The following is a 19,074-nucleotide window of genomic DNA, read 5'->3' as shown; positions in this document are numbered from 1 at the left end:
GGTGACCTATGTCTGACCTACAAGGCACTTACAAATGCAGCCCTGATGGAGCTGCTACACATCCATAAGTCAAACAGCATGAGGGTCACCAGACCTAGGGATCTAAACTTAATCAGCATCTCAAACAAAACATGCTGGAGAGACAGATATGTGTCTCAGAAACTGCCCCTTCTTTGGAACAGGTTTCCTATTCAGATTAAGCAGAGGATTTCCATGGTCCTCTTCAAATACAGTTTGGATCAATGGATAGGGAATCACAAATTCTCATCTGGGGTAGTGCATATGTCCCTTATGGACAGGGGCAATCTGTAAGATACTCAATGCACAGACACAAATCCATGCCATCCTCCCCCATAGAGGCCATATATTGGGTAAAATAAGGTTATATTACCTAGGCTTGTAAGGTCCCTGAAGCCATTAGCCTAGTAATCTTCTAAGACCCTATTAACTGTTCCAAAGCAAACTACATCCTATTAAGTGATAGTTTATCAAAATTCAATGCCTCTCCCAACCCTGAGTTCACAACAACCTATGTAGATTGTTCACAGAAACCCTGCACAGTCATTTAAATGGCTGTATAGAAGCTGATGTACCTACTAGAAGAAATCTGAAAACCAATTCTAAAAAAATGGTGAAATCTTAACTGTAATGGGGTATTTTAGCCAAGAAAAAAAAATCATAGCTTAAACTTAGGAAGAGCAGCTCCCATAATGATAGGATATATTCCATAATGATTAAACTAAACAAGAAACTAAAACAACTAATTAAGTACAACAAGGGCCAATCATGAGGTCAGGATAGCCTCACAGGCTAAAGACAACCATAAGGCCTTCTACAGCTATGTCCGAAATCTCAAAGGCAGCACACATCAGTGTGCCAAACTGCTGGTCAGTGGTGCCACCTTCACTGAGCAGAAGAAAATTTGCTGGCTGACAAATTCAGTTCAAACTCTTCCCCCCACCCCTTTATGAAATACTTACTAGCGCAACCCCTAACTATTAACAGGGAGCAGGTCATAGTGATGCTCTGTAAGGTCAAAAACACAGCCACAGTGGGCCCTGACAATATCCTGGGATGCCTTCTAAATAGCTGGACATATGTCCTATCAGAACCACAAGAGTCATTTTTCAACTATAGCCTCAAACAGGCTTTGTAGCATGAGACTGGATGGCTGCAATGGTTATCTCACTTTACAATGGTGGACCATTAACTGACACCAGAAACTACAGACCTATTAGTCTGACTAGTCTAATATGCAAAGCCATGGAACCAAATTGTCATGGAAATGATCAACAAAGACATAAGTAACCTTCAGACACTAGACCCAACTTAATTGGATTTGTCAAGGGAATATCATGCCTATTAGCCCAGTGGACTTCATTGACAAGGTAATTAAGGCAATGGATGAGGAGAAAATAGTGCATACCACCTACATAGACCTGGATGAAGTGTTTGATACAATACTTCACTCAGGTATAGTTGACAAAGTCACCAAACTGGGCATAAACCTGTATGTAACTTGCAGGCTTGCCAGCTGACGCATGGACAGGACCCAGGAAGTGAGGACCGGTGATGCCACCTTCACTATGAGACTGGTTACTAGTGGTGTAACTCTGTGCTGGGATTACTACTATTTGGCATCTACTTCTCAGAGGTAAAGGCTAATGTAAAGGGCCTTTGGCTGACCAAGTTTGCAGAAAACTGCAAATTGGGAGCTATCATAGATTTTCCCATGACACCAACATCTTACAAAAGGGTCTAACACAGACAAATGACCAGTGCCAAAGTCACAGACTAAAACTCAATGCCAAGAAATACATTATAGTACCTTTTGGGAAAACTACCACTCAAGCTAATTACTCTATCAATAAGACACCCCCTAAGAGTTGACCCAGTAGTCTGGGATCTGGGAACATATGTAGACAGTAATCTGGCCTTTGACTAACATGTGGCTGAAGTAGTAAAAAAATCATTGTATGTCGCTCAACTTATAAGTAAGGGTATGGTATCCAGGTTCAAGGAAGTCATAGCGTCACTTTATTAGGTCCTTATTAGACCCATCGCTGAGTATAATGCCCCGTTTGACATGTACCTGACCAAGCCTATGCAACAGTTGGAATGTCCACAAAGGTTCTGTACCAAGAGAATCCAGGGTATAAACACATTGTTCTTTACAGATTGTCTTAAAGCCCTGTCTCTATACTCTGCCTCCTACAGGGTACTGACAGGCAATCTATGCCGGGCATAGAAGGCATCCTCAGATCCAGCTCTGGTGGACCTTGTGCACATCCACAAAATGAATAACATCAAAACCACTAGATCCAAGGATTTAAATTTTGCTTGTGACATAAATAATATATGTGGTGAGACAGATACATGTCTCAGAGGATCCCCATACTCTGGAACAGGCTCCCCATCCATGCAACGCAGACCGCATGCCTAACCCTATTTAAGCGTAACCTTGACCAATGGTTGGGAAATCAGAAATTCACCCGGGTCTATTCCCCCTGTTTCTGATAGAAAGATGCAAACAGTAATGCCCATGTTAGCATACCCCCAACCCATATAACCTCTAGAAAGTTCCTAACAAACCCCTAACTAATAAACACACATGACACATAAGGACAACTGGATTTGATTACACGGCTAGGCTTATAAAGGCATTGGTGGTTGTTAGACTTGTTTATGCCTCTGATCCTGTGAACCTATGAGAAAAGTTTCAAATCAAACATTTTTCAAACAGCAATACTACTGATTTAGCAAGCTTAAAATAAGACTATTTTTATTTATTTTATTTTATTTTACATTTGTTTACAGGAAAAATTCTGACTAGGCCATTCATTTTCAGTGGAGGCCCAGGGAGAAAAGCTCCATTACAAAAAGAATTTTTAACAAAATGATACATTTTATTATACATACTTACAAGCATAGATGAGGTGATACATAATAGTTATTATAGACATAAATAGTTCACGTATAAAAGTAATAGTGTGAAACAGAAATATTAATAAGACAAATGATGACATGAATAACTAGTAATAGTGGAAGAACCACCAGAAGAAATAACCTTAGAGTCTTAAAACTAGAGCAGACAAGCATGTCGCTGTGTACTACTGCAGTTCAGTATGATTAGACTTGACATCTCATTATAAGAGGTTATTTAAGCAAAAACAATGTCTTGTCATAGACTGGTTAAGAAGACTTGAAGTTAAGAATGCTGAGAATAGGAAGAAGGGGGGTAGAATGGATATAGTCTGATAGACTTGGAACAAGAAAGAGAGGCATAGTATGGAAGTGTGAGAGGTGAGCAGATGCTTGTTCAGCCAGGTTTAGTACGTGTGCAGAACCAGTTGTTTATCAAGTGTTCCTTTAGTACTAATTTAAATTTGTAAGTAATAGTTTTTTAAAAGGGTGGTTTTGAGTATTGTTTCGGGTATGGAATTCCAGGACTTCAGTATTTGGTTAGATAGCAGGGAATCTCCACAGCTGTTGTTGGATTTGATTACTTTTAGTAAGAGTTTGTTGGTAGATTTTAGGGATCTGCAGCTGGAGTAGGGCTGAACTAAATCCTTGAGAGCAGGGCAGTTGTTCTGATGGTGGATGATGTTATGAGTGAAAATTAACTGGTTGAAGGTTACAAGATTAGGTAGTTCAAGCCATTTTTGTTGGTGCAGTGCAGTGCGATGGTGTGATCTATAAGAGAGGTATGCAGAGAATCTAATTATTTTGTAATAACAGGACTCAAATTTATTTAAATCAGTTTTTTTGAGATTTGTGAGTATTGGTGAGGCATATAATATAATCCAACCCCTTTTAAAAAACTATTACGGATTGTTACAAAAGTATGAGCCAAAATGAGGGCCACTTGAGAGGTGTGCTGATGTGCAATCCAACACTCCTACCCTTCTATTCTCCATTATGACTACGCCACATCAAATATACATGTGCATATTTCATGACACATGCACTGAAACAGTACCAGCACCTGTGGCAGCAAACACAGCTGACAACCTGACAATATACTGGCAAACACAGGACAAGCTATGTCTCAGCCAGCAGTGACCTGCTCACTCCTGATATTTGGAGGTGCTATTTATTGGGGAAGGTGGGTAAAGTAGAGTTGGTTAGCCAGAAGATTTGCTATATCTCCCAGTTCCATGAGCGTGGCTCCATTTTGTGTACTACCTTTGAGGTATCAGTCATAGCTAAAGAAGAGCTTATGGTTGTCCTTGGCCTGGGGCGCTATCTTTACCTCAAAATTTGCTTTGTTGGACTTACTTAATCCTCTTAGTTGCTGTTCATTTTGATGAGGTAGTTTTTTTTTATCTTTTCTGGCCTTACAGTTCTTATTTTAGCTATGACTTTTTTCTTTTGTTATACAACCTCACTTATCTAGAGGAAAATATTTTTTATTCAGGCATGTCCAAGGGTCAGCTCCCAGTGTTCTCTCCTGTTGATCTGATGAATCTGGGCATCTTAAGGCAATGTAGAAATTGCCTCATGTACACAGACAACCCTCTCCTACCACCCAACACTACAACCTGTGAGAGATGCACTTATCTAGCCAAACTGGAGGTAAAGCTCTCTCCAACCAAAACTGAACTTGACAGTCATGAGGAGAAGGTAAATATTTGCACCATACCACACTCATCACATAGTCTCACTAAATCTACACCACCAAAATCCACACATAGTAACACAAAAACATTTGCAGAGGCTCTCAATAATAATCTGTCTAAGCAACACAGACCTCCAAAGCAGAAACGCAAGCAACCTCCATCCCTCAACACAACCCAAATGACACATAGCCCACAGACTCAGTGTGCCACTCAACCACAGCCAATAAGGCAAAACAACGTACCCAACACACTATTTATAGGTGACTCTATAGTCAAACACACTGATGTCCCACTCACCAGGCTAAACAAGGAGAAGGTTACTGTCAGCTGCCTGTCAGGTGCCAGGATCCGCCACATAACCCATGCACTCAGGTCACTCCACAACAAGTACAAATATGACTCTGTCATTGTTCATGTTGGTGTGAATGACCTAACATGTACCTTCCTGGACTACATGAAAAGAGACATGGTAGAGCTCTCCAATCTTGTAGCCCAGGCAGGTATGACCCTAGTCCTGAGTAGCATTCTGCCATCACCCAGAATGATACAGCAGTACAAGGACAAAATGATTGACTTCAACAATCGGCTAAGCTTCTGGTGTCATTCTAAGGAGATCCAGTATCTGTCTGCTTGGGATAACATGGTCGACAGACCACAATGCTTTGCCACAGATGGCCTGCACCTGTCGCCCCTGGAATTCCGGATACTGGTTAAGGCTCTTGCTGCCTCTATAGTGCCTTTTTTAGGCAAGGTTCAAATAACAAAATTCACCACCATAACAGGAACAGGCAATCAAAAACTGAGGGTAATGCTACTCAATGCTAGAAGTCTAAATCTCAAAATGCAGTCACTCAAGGCACTCCTTAAAATGGAGAACATTGATATCTGTGCAGTGACTGAGACCTGGTTCAAGGCTCCAGAGAGCACCCCTGCACTACCAGACTATAACTCATACCACACTTTTCGGCCATGTAACCTGGACCGAAACACCAAAGGCAGAGGTGTGTTCATATTCATTAGGGATATACACACCTCCAGGCTAGTTGCTCAGCATAATGCATCCGAGGTTATTCAAGTGCAACTAAATCTGGGCAAAACTGCAATCTAAATTGTAGCTTGCTACAGATCCCCCACCATGCCCCAGGATTCCCACTCCTCTTTTCTTGATGTACTGGAAAATATTAGGGTTCAACCAAACACCCTAATAATGGGCGACTTCAACTACCCCACCATTAACTGGGAAAACTACTCATGTACCAACTCCTTAGCTCAATGCTTTTTGGAATTAATAAACTCCAATGCCCTGGATCAACTTATCCATACCCCCCACCAGGGGCAACAATATCCTAGACCTAGTCATTACCAACATGAGTGACCGGTGTTCCTCACCTGAAGTCAACTCCTCGTTGGTCCGATCCGACCATAAGCTAATCACCCTTGATATCCACATCCTGCCCCCACCCCCCATTAAGGAAACCACAGTAAAAAATTTCTCCAAAGCCAACTTCATGCTTAAGACAGAAGTGGTGAACTTCATGACACTCATGCAGATGGACAATACAGTTACAACTGTTGAATCCTACACAAATGCACTCTTTAAGCACTTACATGAGTGCATGGATCATGCTATCCCAAACAGAACCAAAATGCTATCCTCCGAAAAAGGAAGCCAATCTGGTGGTCCTCTGTCATTAACAAACTGTACAAGAGAAGGAATAAACTGTTGCAAAAGAGAGTAAAATTCCATGAGTGGAGAAGCTCCCTGGTTAGCCTCAGTAAGAAGCTGAGATCCCTTATAAGATCCTCCAAAGCTAGCTACGAAAAAAAATTGCCACTAATTCTAAGGACAACCACAAAGCATTCTACAGCTATGTCAAGAATCTCGATGGCAACACCCAGATCTGCTCTGAGTTACAGCAGAAAGGCAAGAAAATTACAGAACCAACTATTACCAACATCCTGGCAGATAGGTTCAGTGCTAACTTTACCCACCCCTCTCACCCCCTAAAGGGCCCATATCTATACAGGAAGAATGCAGAGTCCCTGTAATCACAACTATGTAGGTAAAAGCTGCACTCTCTAAAGCCAAAAACACAGCATCCATGGGGACCAGACAACATCCCAGGCTGCATTTTACACAAACTTCAGAATGAACTGACTCCCCACTTAAGCACCATGTTCAATAGTAGCCTCGCATCAGGCTTTGTGCCCACTGAATGGCGCACAACAACAGTTATCCCACTCCACAAAGGGGGAGCCACCACTGCTCCCGGGAACTATCGACCTATTAGCCTGACAAGTCTGGTCTGCAAGGCCATGGAACGTATCATCATGGAACTCATAAACAAAGACATTAGTAGCCTCCAAACTCTGGATCCCACCCAGTTCGGGTTTGTGAAAGGCAGATCATGCCTCCTGAACCTGATCGACTTCATTAAGGCAGTCACCAAAGCCGTAGATGAGGGTAAGGTGGTTCACACAGTCTATCTTGACCTCGCCAAGGCTTTTGACACCATCCCCCATTCTGGAATTATAGCTAAACTCACTAAACTAGGTATAAATCCCTACATCACAAGATGGGTTGCCAAATGGCTCACTGACAGAACCCACACTGTAAATGTTGCAGACTCCAAATCTGACCTCAAAGCAGTGACAAGTGGAGTACCACAGGGTTTCGTCCTGGGACCTCTCCTGTTTGGTATCTACTTCTCTGAAGTACAGGCTAACACAGAAGGCCTATAGCTAATGAAGTTCGCAGATGACTGCAAACTATGAGTCATAGTCAAGTCCCCAAATGATGTGGACATCCTACAGAAGGGCCTCGCTGAGACAGATGCCTGGTGTCAGAGCCATGGCCTCAAGCTCAATGCCAAAAAGTGCAGTGTCATCCCCTTTGGTAAAAACTCTGTACCCATGAACTACCACATAGGCAGCAATCTACTTAACACCGAATGCGTGATGAGAGACCTTGGGACCCAGGTAGACAGTAGTCTCTCCTTTGATAGTCACATCACCACAGTAGTCAGGAAGTCCTTCTATGTGGCACACCTCATCATAAAAGGGTTCTCATCCAGGAAAAAAGAGGTAATTGTTCCCTTCTACTCGACACTCATTAGACCCATTATAGAGTACAATGCTCCTTTTGGAATGTACCTCACAAAACATCTGCAGCAGCTGACAGAAGTACCTCACAAAGAGGATTACTGGCCTCAAGCAAATGCCCTACACTGACCGCCTCAAAAAACTACAGCTTTACTCCATAGCATATCACCTACTCCAAGGTGATCTCTGCCTAACATATAAAGCTATGTCAAACCCAGAGCTGTTGGACATGCTACTCCTAAAGAAGTCCTAATCCCTCCAAGCTACACGCTCTAGGGACCTAAACCTTGTTGCCACAATAAACAGGACATGCTGGAGGGATATATTCCTGTCCCAGAGACTTCCCATACTCTGGAACAGGCTACCCATCTATGTCAAGCAAAGTTCTTCGTTAGCACTCTTCAAGAAAAATCTTGATGAGTGGATTGGAAATAGGAAATACACCCCAGGGATCAATTCTTTGTCTCTGCTCGACAGTAGCACAGGAAAATAACTTTCTTGAGTGGCGTAAGCCAGGGAACCTTGTTGGCTAGGCTTACGTAGGCCCTTAGGCCGAGTACCTACATATGAACCTGCTTAATTTTGGATTCCACTAGGGTGTCTGTTTTCTGAGTAAGTTTTGGCCTTACTTCTGGTTAGGCTCAGCAGCCTCTAGATAACCACTGACACTTTTTGCATAGTACTTCTGTAAATAATTCTGCATAAGCTGTTGTGTTGTCTGGGGTTGGTGAGGCTTCAAGTTTTGACAGGTCATCACTTATTAAAATGTAGTTTGTAACTGTTAATGGATTTGCTGGGGTTACAGAAATGACTTTTATTTTGAAGACTGCTTTGTGGTCTGACCTTACCACAGGGGACACGACACTGGTGGGAGTGCAGAATTCTCCTATAATTTTCCTATATTTGTGAGTACCAGGTCCAATATGTTTGTACCTTTAGCAGGCATATTCACTAACTGGTTCAGGGTGTTTGCATTTGCAAAGTCTAGGAATCACTGCACCCGCAAATCTGGAGTCATGTAATATTCCCACTTTACAGAGGGATAATTAAAGTCCCCCATGGGTATGGGATTTGGTTGAAGGATGAGTGTCTCCCATAAGTCTAAGTATGAGCTATGGGTTTCATGGGGCATATAGGGTTACCTATAGCTTGCTAGCATATGGTATGGAACCTTGTCTGTAGTATCTGGACAAGGAGGAACTGAAGTGCATCATCCTATTTAACCAACCTAGAGGTGTGCTACCATCTCTTTACAAAGATTGTTCCCATCACACACCTCCCTTTATGTGAAAGAATAAAGTATCATCTTTGAGCCTTTTAACTTACAGCTTCAAATCATGCCATCTTGTTCACTTTTTTTCTTTATTTTCTTTCTTTTTTATTTATTTATGTATTCATTTTTGAGACATTATACCTACTTGGAATCTGCAGAGTCTCATTGAGTTACTTAAAAGCCACTGTCCAATCTTTCAATCAACTTTTGTTGCTGAAGATTGTACACATTAAGTATATTCTTTATTTAGATACCGATTTGGTGAAACTTGAGTGTCACTGGTGTCATGTATTCAAAAGAGATGATAAATCACTCAGGAACTGTAATTAGAACAACTATTTCAGCTAACTGATTCACACATTACTTTAAACATACACACATATGCATCTCCATTCATGCCTGTATTCACTCTGGCTGACTGTACAAAATGGCATTGTTCTCACACATGCTCACTACTTATATGCATGTGCTATCTAGCTACAGTGGCTCAGGAGGAACATTACACATAATGATCTACATTGTCCCTCTGTGATTTGTTTGACATGCAATAAAAGAACAAGACAGTGTATATGCTAGATAACATTTCCATATTAATAGCAAATCAACCTCAAGTCCAAATCGCTGTGTATTTTGGATTGGGTTTGAAAATTCTACCTAATCTGGTTATATAAATGTTGTGACTGGGTTTAGCAACAGGGACAGTTTCTGGGGAATTCTTCTCAACGGGAACTTCAGGGGTAACATTAGGATTGTTTGAGACAAATACACTATCCTGTGAAATGTGAACAAGTGTAAGGTCGCACTGAGATATACAGTCTTTGGCACAGGCAATCTGCTGAATCACTGGTTCAGAAACTGGAAGTATATGTCTTTGTTTTCTTCTAAATTCCATTCCCTCTGACTGAACAATAGAGGATCTGGGTTCCTCACAGGTATTTTTAATAACACCCACTCAGTCGTAACCTTTGGTTGTTTGCATCTTTACAATTTCTCCTTGTTTTAGTGGTCTAAGATGTTTGCTAGATTTATCATAGTACAACATTTGTGACCGATGTTTCTTCAAAAGCTGGGTTTTGATCACTTTGTTGTTCTTTGCATTTGGAATCAATAGTTGTTTACTGAAGGTTGTTCTCATCTGTCTAGACATTAATCTCTGAGCATGTGAACCAAATAAGTTATCTCGAGGAATGTTTCTGAGATTAAGAAGGTTAAGGAAAATGTCGGTACCATCTTTCTTAGATTTCTCTAAAAAAACATTTTGCACTTTGAACTGCACGCTCAGCTAATCCATTTGACTGTGGGTACTCAGGATTACTAGTAACATGTACAAAGTCCCAAGCCTCATCAAATTTCTTTAACTGCTGATTAATAAACCGTGTACTGTTGTCAGATACAACTTTGTGGACTACCACACACAGAAAAATGTCTTTTCAATTTAGTAATGACAGTGCTGGATGTGAGATTAGGAAGAAGGTCAATTTCAAACTAATTCAAGTAAGAGTCTACTAACACTAAGTAATGTTGACCATTCCATTCAAAAATATCAGTAGCAACCGTCAACCATGGTAGTTCAGGAATCTTGTTTGGCTGAAGAGGCTCTTTTTGTTGGCACGATTTAGTACTAATAATAGTACTAATAAAAATAGAACATGCTAGAATTTTCTTCTGTATATCTTCTGACATAGAAGGCCAAAATACTAGGCCTCTTGCCCTTCTTTTGGTAGAATTGGTACTCAAGTGTTCATGATGTAAAACCTGGATTTATTCCTGTTGTAACATTGAAGGAATAACTACTTTAGGACCTTTCATGATGATTCCATCTTCCATCATGAGCTTGTCTCACTAAGGAAAATATTTCTGGACATCAAGTGATAGACTGGTTTGTCACACTGGCCATCCTTGATTGGTAACGTGTAGAACAGGGACTAAAGCTGTGTGATGCCTGAATTCATCAAAATGTGATGAAAAAGTTTGACTTCCATGACTTCCAGGTCTGGTTTCTTATTGTCATGCTTTTCTGTTGTTTGTCTGGGTGCTCTTGACAAAGCATCTGCAAGGTATAAATATTTGCCTTTTGTGTAGACAATATTGAAATTGCACTTTCATAATTTTAGTATCATACGTTGCAGGTGTGCTGGGGCTGAATGTATTGGCTTTTTAAGAATTGTCACTAGAGGTCGGCAATCAGTCTCTGAATAGGTTTGCCATAAATATAATCACTGAACTTCGAACATATGAACACTACTGCCAAAAACTCGCAGTCTGCACATACTTCATCTTAGTTTGGGTTAAAGTTCTGGATGCATATGCTACTGGTATGCCTTCTTGAAGACATGCTGCACCAAGACCATATTTTGAATCACTGCATGAAAGACTTACAGGTTTGTGAACATCATAATATCTCAGTGTGGGTGGACAGGCAATTTACTGTTTCAGAATGTCAAATGCTCTTTGGTGTTGCTCTAACCAGGAACAGTTTACATTTTGCATGTCAACTCACGTAATGGTGCTGAAAGCTCACGCAGGTTAAGATGGACTTTCCTAAATAATGGACCATACCAAGAAAACATTGCAAAGATGTGACATTGTCTGGAATTGGCATCTCAAGAGCTGCTGCTTGCTTAGATGGATCTGGTTGTAAGCCAGAACTAGTAAACAAATGACTCACATCAGTAACCTCTTTCAGCTTGAATTTACATTTCTGAGGATTCAGTTTAAGAATGGCTTCACATGCACAGTCTAAAACTTTCTTGAGATTTCTAGCATGTTCACATTCAACATTGCCCCCTACAATAATGTTGTCTACTATGACAGCACATGGATAACCAGAAAAAAATTGCTCCCATCGCACGTTGAAATATTTCAGTGGCAGAATTTATCCCAAATGGCATTCTCAAAAATCTGTACCTTCCAAATGGTGTGCTGAAAGTAATTAACAAAGATTTTTGATCCAGAGACATTTGCTAAAATGAACTTTTTGCATCTAAGACTGAAAAAATAATGACATTTCACATGAGAGCTGCTACTTTTTCTACTGTGCACATCTGATGATGAGGACATTTATGCACTTTGTTTAAATCTCTCAGATCAATACATATTCAAATATAATCTGAGCTTTTGTTATGTGCTACGACCATGGAGGATACCCACTCAGTCAGTTCTTTTACTAGAGTTATCACACATAAATTTACCATTTTGTCTAGTGCTGTTTTTACTTTGCTCTGCATTGCTACTGAAATCTTCCTTGCTGGTTGGACAACTGGGCTTACTTCATGGTTTAACCTCATGGAATATGTGACTAGCAGCTTGCCAAGCTCGTCTTTGAAAATATTGGCATATTCAACAAAAATATTCTGTGTAAAACTATTGTGGTTGTTCAGAATTATATGGTGAATGTCCTTGCTAAATAAAACCAGTCCCATTCTCAAACTATCTTTGAGGCCTAGCAATGACTGCACGTGTTTTTTGACTATGTAAAACTGCAAGTCATAGCTGTTCCCAGCAGAATGGCATGTGAGAGCTATTGCACCATCAGTTTGAATCTCTCTGCCATCATAAGCAACTAGCTTTGCACACTTTGCTGAATCAAGTTTCTCACCAGCTTTCACCTTGGCAAACATTTGTGCTAATATAACATGGCACTTGGATCCTGTATCTACTTTAAGGTACACAGGTTTCCCATTGATCCGAGCAGTACAAAAAATGTTGCCCTTTGCTGCCAGATTACCAGTTGACAGATAGTTTACTGTATTAACTGTCTCATCAAGCACAGATACACCATCAACATAAAAAGTTTGCTTGCAGCTTTCTAAATGATCTACTTGCTTCTTCAAATACTCTCTTTCATTAAAAGTATGTGCCAATTTAGACTTGCAAAACTTATTGAAATGATTCCACGTTCTACATCTATGACATTGCTGACCAAAAGCTAAGCACTTTTCTCATTTCGGTTCATGGTTGCCTCCACTATTACTACAGTTAACAATAAGATTACTTGTAGCTTCCCCATTCAACTTATGGTTAAAATTTGGTACTGCCACATTCTTCAGCTTATATCTCTTATTCATCTTAGCTTTGTGTCTCACGCTATCAACATTTGTATTGGCAGACACTCTATGCATGCTTTTTTAATTTGTAGCATATTTGCATGCTTCTCTGTAAGCTGATATATTTGACAAATATCTAGTGATTTGCTCAATGTTAAATCACTATCTCAAAGCAAAAACTTTCTCACTGCATCATTATTAAAACCACACACAACTCGGTCCTTTATCAACTCATCTTACAAATCACCAAATCTGCATGTTTTTGCTTTATTTCTCAAGTCTGTAATGTATGCTGCTATAGTTTTACCTGGCTTTTGATTTCTTGTGCAAAATACGTGCCTTTCCATTGTAATATTCATTTGAGAGTTAGAGAACTATCTAAATTTATGTTTTAAACACTCAGAGTCTTCCTGCATTTCAGCCTATATCACAATATGACACTTCCCCCTCCCCTGCATACATGGCAGGTGCATACACAAATGAGCATTTCCTGTCAATGGCTTTTAAGCCTGCTAAATTAAGAAGTGTGGATGCCTTTGTACTTGTGCCTTTATCAGAAAAAGCAGCTTGTATGAAAATATATTCTTGTTCAAACACTCTCCAATTCTCAGCAATATTAATATCAAATATTTGCAGTTCAGGTCAGAGAAATTCCTCTGCCATCACAACAAAATACTTTCAAACATAAGCACAGACCAAGCACTTGCAAGTATGCACAAATGTACAACAATCTCTTTGAAAAGGCTTCACTTTGACACTACAAACATTCCAGAAGCTTCAGACACATTGAATCACTTTAGTTAATGCAAAAAAAGTAGTACATTGTGAAAAAATGTGGCCGTTTTAGCCCTTTCATACATCTTAAACATTTCAGAAACTGTTTCGAACACTTCTGTATTTATTTCAAATACTTTTATCAGTATGTCACAATTTCAGACATTTCGTTAATCTCAGTAATTATTTTGAACATTTTGAATGTTTCACCTCTTACTCGGTGACTGAAAAATCATTTAAACGAATTTAAGTATCTTTGAACAACTGCTGATCTGTTCGTGAGTTCACTCCGGTATATTCTTCCATTTTCTAACAGTGTGCCTCATTGCTTATGTGTTGCTTCAACTTCGGATTCCGTTCTGAGACCATGTCATGTAGTGATTTTCATATAAATGTGATTTTTTGGGGGGGTTGTGATTCCTTTCTCCTTTTAATCACTGGTCCCCAGAGACATAGCTGGCTCAACCAGTGGCCTGTGCCACTCCAATGAAATAGTGTCCCACCCCCTCAACAAGCTTCCTGCAGGCAGTACTGAATCCTCTGCCACCGTCCATGACTCATCTTCCCCTCATTTTTGTTAAAAAATATATCTTTTTTCTTTTAAACTGTAGCAAACAATTGCTACAGTTTAGACAACACAAGGAGCACTACAGTACTGAGTCTTGACCTCTAATGAAATGCTGGGTTTTACAATCTGGTGTGCATTAAAGCGCGATTGGGATCAACCGATCTCTCACCCCACCATAGCTACGCTACTGCTAGTCCCATTGGAAAACACTTTTTCCTTTTTCTTTTTAATCACTGGTTCCTTTGGATGACATTGTTTCCTTTTTCCTTTTAATCATGGTTCCTTTGGATGACATTGTTTCCTTTTTCTTTTGAATCACCGGTTCCTTTGGATGACATTGTTTCCTTTTTCTTTTTAATCACCGGTTCCTTTGGATGACATTGTTTCCTTTTCCTTTTTAATTACTGGTTCCTTTGGATGACATTGTTTCCTTTTTCCTTTTAATCACTGGTTCCTTTGGATGACATGGTTTCCTTTTTCCTTTTAATCACTGGTTCCTTTGGATGACATTGTTTCCTTTTTCTTTTTAATCACCGGTTCCTTTGGATGACATAGTTTCCTTTTCATTTTTAATCACTGGTTCCTTTGGATGACATAGTTTCCTTTTTCTTTTTAATCACTGGTTCCTTTGGATGACATTGTTTCCTTTTTCTTTTTAATCACTGGTTCCTTTGGATGACATTGTTTCCTTTTTCTTTTTAATCACTGGTTCCTTTGGATGACATTGTTTCCTTTTTCCTTTTAATCACTGGTTCCTTTGGATGACATGGTTTCCTTTTTCTTTTTAATCACTGGTTCCTTTGGATGACATTGTTTCCTTTTTTCTTTTTAATCACCGGTTCCTTTGGATGACATTGTTTCCTTTTTTTTTTAATCACTGGTTCCTTTGGATGACATGGTTTCCTTTTCCTTTTTAATCACTGGTTCCTTTGGATGACATTGTTTCCTTTTTTAATCACTGGTTCCTTTGGATGGCATTGTTTCCTTTTTCCTTTTTAATCACTGGTTCCTTTGGATGACATTGTTTCCTTTCAATCACTGGTTCCTTTGGATGACATGGTTTCCTTTTTCTTTTTAATCACTGGTTCCTTTGGATGACATTGTTTCCTTTTTCTTTTTAATCACCGGTTCCTTTGGATGACATTGTTTCCTTTTTCTTTTTAATCACCGGTTCCTTTGGATGACATTGTTTCCTTTTTCTTTTTAATCACTGGTTCCTTTGGATGACATTGTTTCCTTTTTCCTTTTAATCACTGGTTCCTTTGGATCACATTGTTTCCTTTTTCTTTTTAATCACTGGTTCCTTTGGATGACATGGTTTCCTTTTTCCTTTTAATCACTGGTTCCTTTGGATCACATTGTTTCCTTTTTTTTTAATCACTGGTTACTTTGGATCACATTGTTTCCTTTTTCTTTTTAATCACTGGTTCCTTTGGATGACATGGTTTCCTTTTTCTTTTAAATCACTGGTTCCTTTGGATGACATGGTTTCCTTTTTCTTTTTAATCACTGGTTCCTTTGGATCACATTGTTTCCTTTTTCTTTTTAATCACTGGTTCCTTTGGATGACATGGTTTCCTTTTTCTTTTTAATCACTGGTTCCTTTGGATGACATTGTTTCCTTTTTCTTTTTAATCAATGCTCCCATTGGATGACAATGTTCCCTTTTTCATTTTGATCACTGGTCACTTTGATTGGTTTTCCTGTATCATTTAGCTTATCACAAACCATATTATAGACATTTTAGTGTAACTACACAAAAATTCTCACCAAAAAAAGAAAAAAAAACAGTAGGAAAAAAATCATATTTGTAAAATCTTGATTATTATTCCAAACATTTGAGTGCTTCTCCCCCTGGAAGTGGTGGACATTAAACAACAAACATTTTATACAGGTACTAACTAATATCACATGTTTAAAAACACCCAACCAATGATTATAGTTAAAATACACACACGTCATTATGATCATTTATGGTACTACCACTTGTCAGCAACAGAAAGACACAATTATACTTTAAAAGATTTCAGTTTTAAAACAGACAAAATTGAAAAATTATCATTAATCTCTAGTACTTTGACATTGTTCAATTCAACTGCCAAATTAATTATTTTTCCAGTTTATTTTTCCAGAGATCTCACTTTACTGGTGTCTTAATCGTAACAACTATAAAAAAAACATTTTTACAATTGGTGCACACAGTAGTGTGCATAAATAAGGCACAGGTGACACCCTTTTTGATGTCACAGCATAATGTTAAAACTTCAAACCCTGAATGACCAACATTCTGTTTTACTGACTTCATCACATGAGCAGCACTAAGTACACTACAACATTGGTAATACAATCATAATTTCAAGGACAACTAATCAGTCTGTCAGAATGTTTAACTGTGTTACTGGTAATATTCTACCAAAATAAGTGTTAGAAGTGAGATTACTGCTCTGTTTAAGCAATCCATTGTTTACAGCAGGGATTACTGACCATGTTTCTGTTTTGCCTGTTTTGAAATGTTACAGCTTAGCTAAGAAGTCCGCTCTATGATGGGTTCTCTCAAGTGTTTTGATGTGCTAGCTGAGTCATTAAGGGCTTACAGAACAGCAGCCTAGTGGCTTGTTATAATGTTAAGACAGGTTTTGTTGTGTACTGTAGCTGTGAAGCTGTTGTTTAATATGTCATAAAGCATTAGTACATAATTCTAAAATTGTATCTGGCCTAGTTTTAAATAGATACATGCAAATGGCTTCTACTGTGATGGTAAATATGCACTTTAATCCAAAATCCTCCAAGATTTTATTTATGTAACTTTATCTGGAGTTATAATGACATTTCTTGAAGCCATTAGAGTTAGCAAGTGTGTGTCGCAGTGGTTCAGAGAAGAAGCTTTAGTTTTCTCATTGTCTGTACTTGGTGTTCAAAATAAAGCACAGCTGATGTTTTCCTTCACAGAATTCTGCTGGGTAAAACAATGACTATACTCAAAACCTCATGTGTTAAACTTTTTGATTTATTTAATGTACCCTTTGTGCTTCAGTTATCGATGCTGTGAACAAATGCTTACAGAGTTCAGATTTTTTAATCTGTGATTTGCCACTGTTGTAATATAAAATTATAGGGTTATGACCATGGGAAGCTGCTCCGAGCGAGTTTTGCTTCAGCTAGAGAATTTATAAACAAGACACTAGTATAGTGAAACTGGGATCAGCTTGTTTTGTAGCATGTTTTGAAAGTAACTTTCAGAATTTAGAAGATAAATTACTGCATGGATTAAACAGCTTAATAATGCAGATTGTGCAGTATGAGTGGTACATGGGAAAGCTGCAAGGACAGAACTTCCAAAGACAGCATATATTACTGCATCAATGGAATATGTGAAGATGCTTGCACTTGCCCCTAGCACAGCATTAAAATCACCTACACCACTTCTTTTTAATATGCAAAAAGTCAATAGCATGCAGGCTTCTCTTTCTTTCTGTCACACTCACAGTCTCTATCTGTGGATCTCTCTAGCTCTGACACACACACAATAACCCCCTCTACTTCCTCCTAGCAGGGACTGCTGAACCTGATTCTTCTCTGCACACAGGTAAGTCAGAGCTTATTTTCTTATGCCATTTTTTTGTTTATTTATTATTTATTTATTTACTGGCATTTGTTTACTGGGAAAGTCCAGCTGCACAGTGGTACCCATTTTCCACAGAGGCCTATGGAGAAGCTCCAGTAAACTGAACATAATCAACAGGTATTCCAAGCATGCATTTGATACACAAGGTTAATACAATCATACAGGTGATGCAAAGTGTTAGTACAATACTTTGCTGTCAGATATATAATAACACAGAAGGAGTTGCCAAAAAGTGCAGTGTCATCCCCTTTGGTAAAAACTCAGTACCCATGAACTACCACATAGGCAGCAATCTACTTAACACAGAATGCGTGATAAGAGACCTTGGGACCCAGGTGGATAGTAGTCTCTCCTTTGATAGTCACATCGCCACAGTAGTCAGGAAGTCCTTCTATGTGGCACACCTCATCATAAAAGGGTTCTTATCCAGGAAAAAAGAGGTCCTTGTTCCCCTCTACTCATCACTCATTAGACCCATTATAGAGTACAATGCCCCTTTTGGAATGTACCTCACAAGACATCTGCAGCAGCTGGAAAGGCCACAGAAGTACCTCACAATGAGGATTACTGGCCTCAAACAAATGCCCTACACTGACCGCCTCAAAACTCCAGCTTTTCTCCGTAGCATATCGCCTACTCCGAGCTGATCTCTGCCTAACATATAAAGCTATGTCAAACCCAGAGCTGTTGGACATGCTACACATAAAGAAATCCCAATACCTCCAAGCTACATGCTCTAGGGACCTAAACATTGTTACCACAATAAACAGAACATGCTGGAGGTATAGAGTCCTGTCCCAGAGACTTCCTATTCTCTGGAACAAGCTATCCATCTATGTCAAGCAAAGTTCTTCATTAGCACTCCAAGAAAAATCTTGATGAGTGGATGGGAAATAGGAAATACACCCCAGGGATGACTTCTGTGTCTCTGCTGGACAGTGGCACAGGAAAATAACTTTCTTGGGTGGTGTAAGCTATGGAAGCTTGCTGGTTAGGCTTACGTAGGCCCTTGGGCCGATAGTCTAGTACCTACCTATGAACTTATGAACCTATATATGTTATATGTA

General features: G+C 39.4%; 1 protein-coding gene across 1 annotated transcript in view; it reads left to right on the top strand.

The window, feature by feature from the left end:
* The first annotated feature begins 1,355 nt into the window (after window positions 1-1,355).
* Window positions 1,356-19,074, top strand: part of LOC122797918 (neurotrophin receptor-interacting factor homolog) — a 116,933-nt gene continuing 99,214 nt past the window's right edge. Inside the window, exon 1 of the mRNA XM_044066437.1 lies at window positions 1,356-1,473. Within this exon, the coding sequence (XP_043922372.1) occupies window positions 1,356-1,473 (118 nt within the window). The remainder of the gene's footprint in view (window positions 1,474-19,074) is intronic.

The sequence above is a fragment of the Protopterus annectens genome, chromosome 3.part1 (assembly GCF_019279795.1).
Source record: "Protopterus annectens isolate FY-2018-M chromosome 3.part1, PAN1.0, whole genome shotgun sequence".
Taxonomy (NCBI): domain Eukaryota; kingdom Metazoa; phylum Chordata; order Ceratodontiformes; family Protopteridae; genus Protopterus; species Protopterus annectens.
This window is presented reverse-complemented; position numbering and strand designations above follow the sequence as displayed.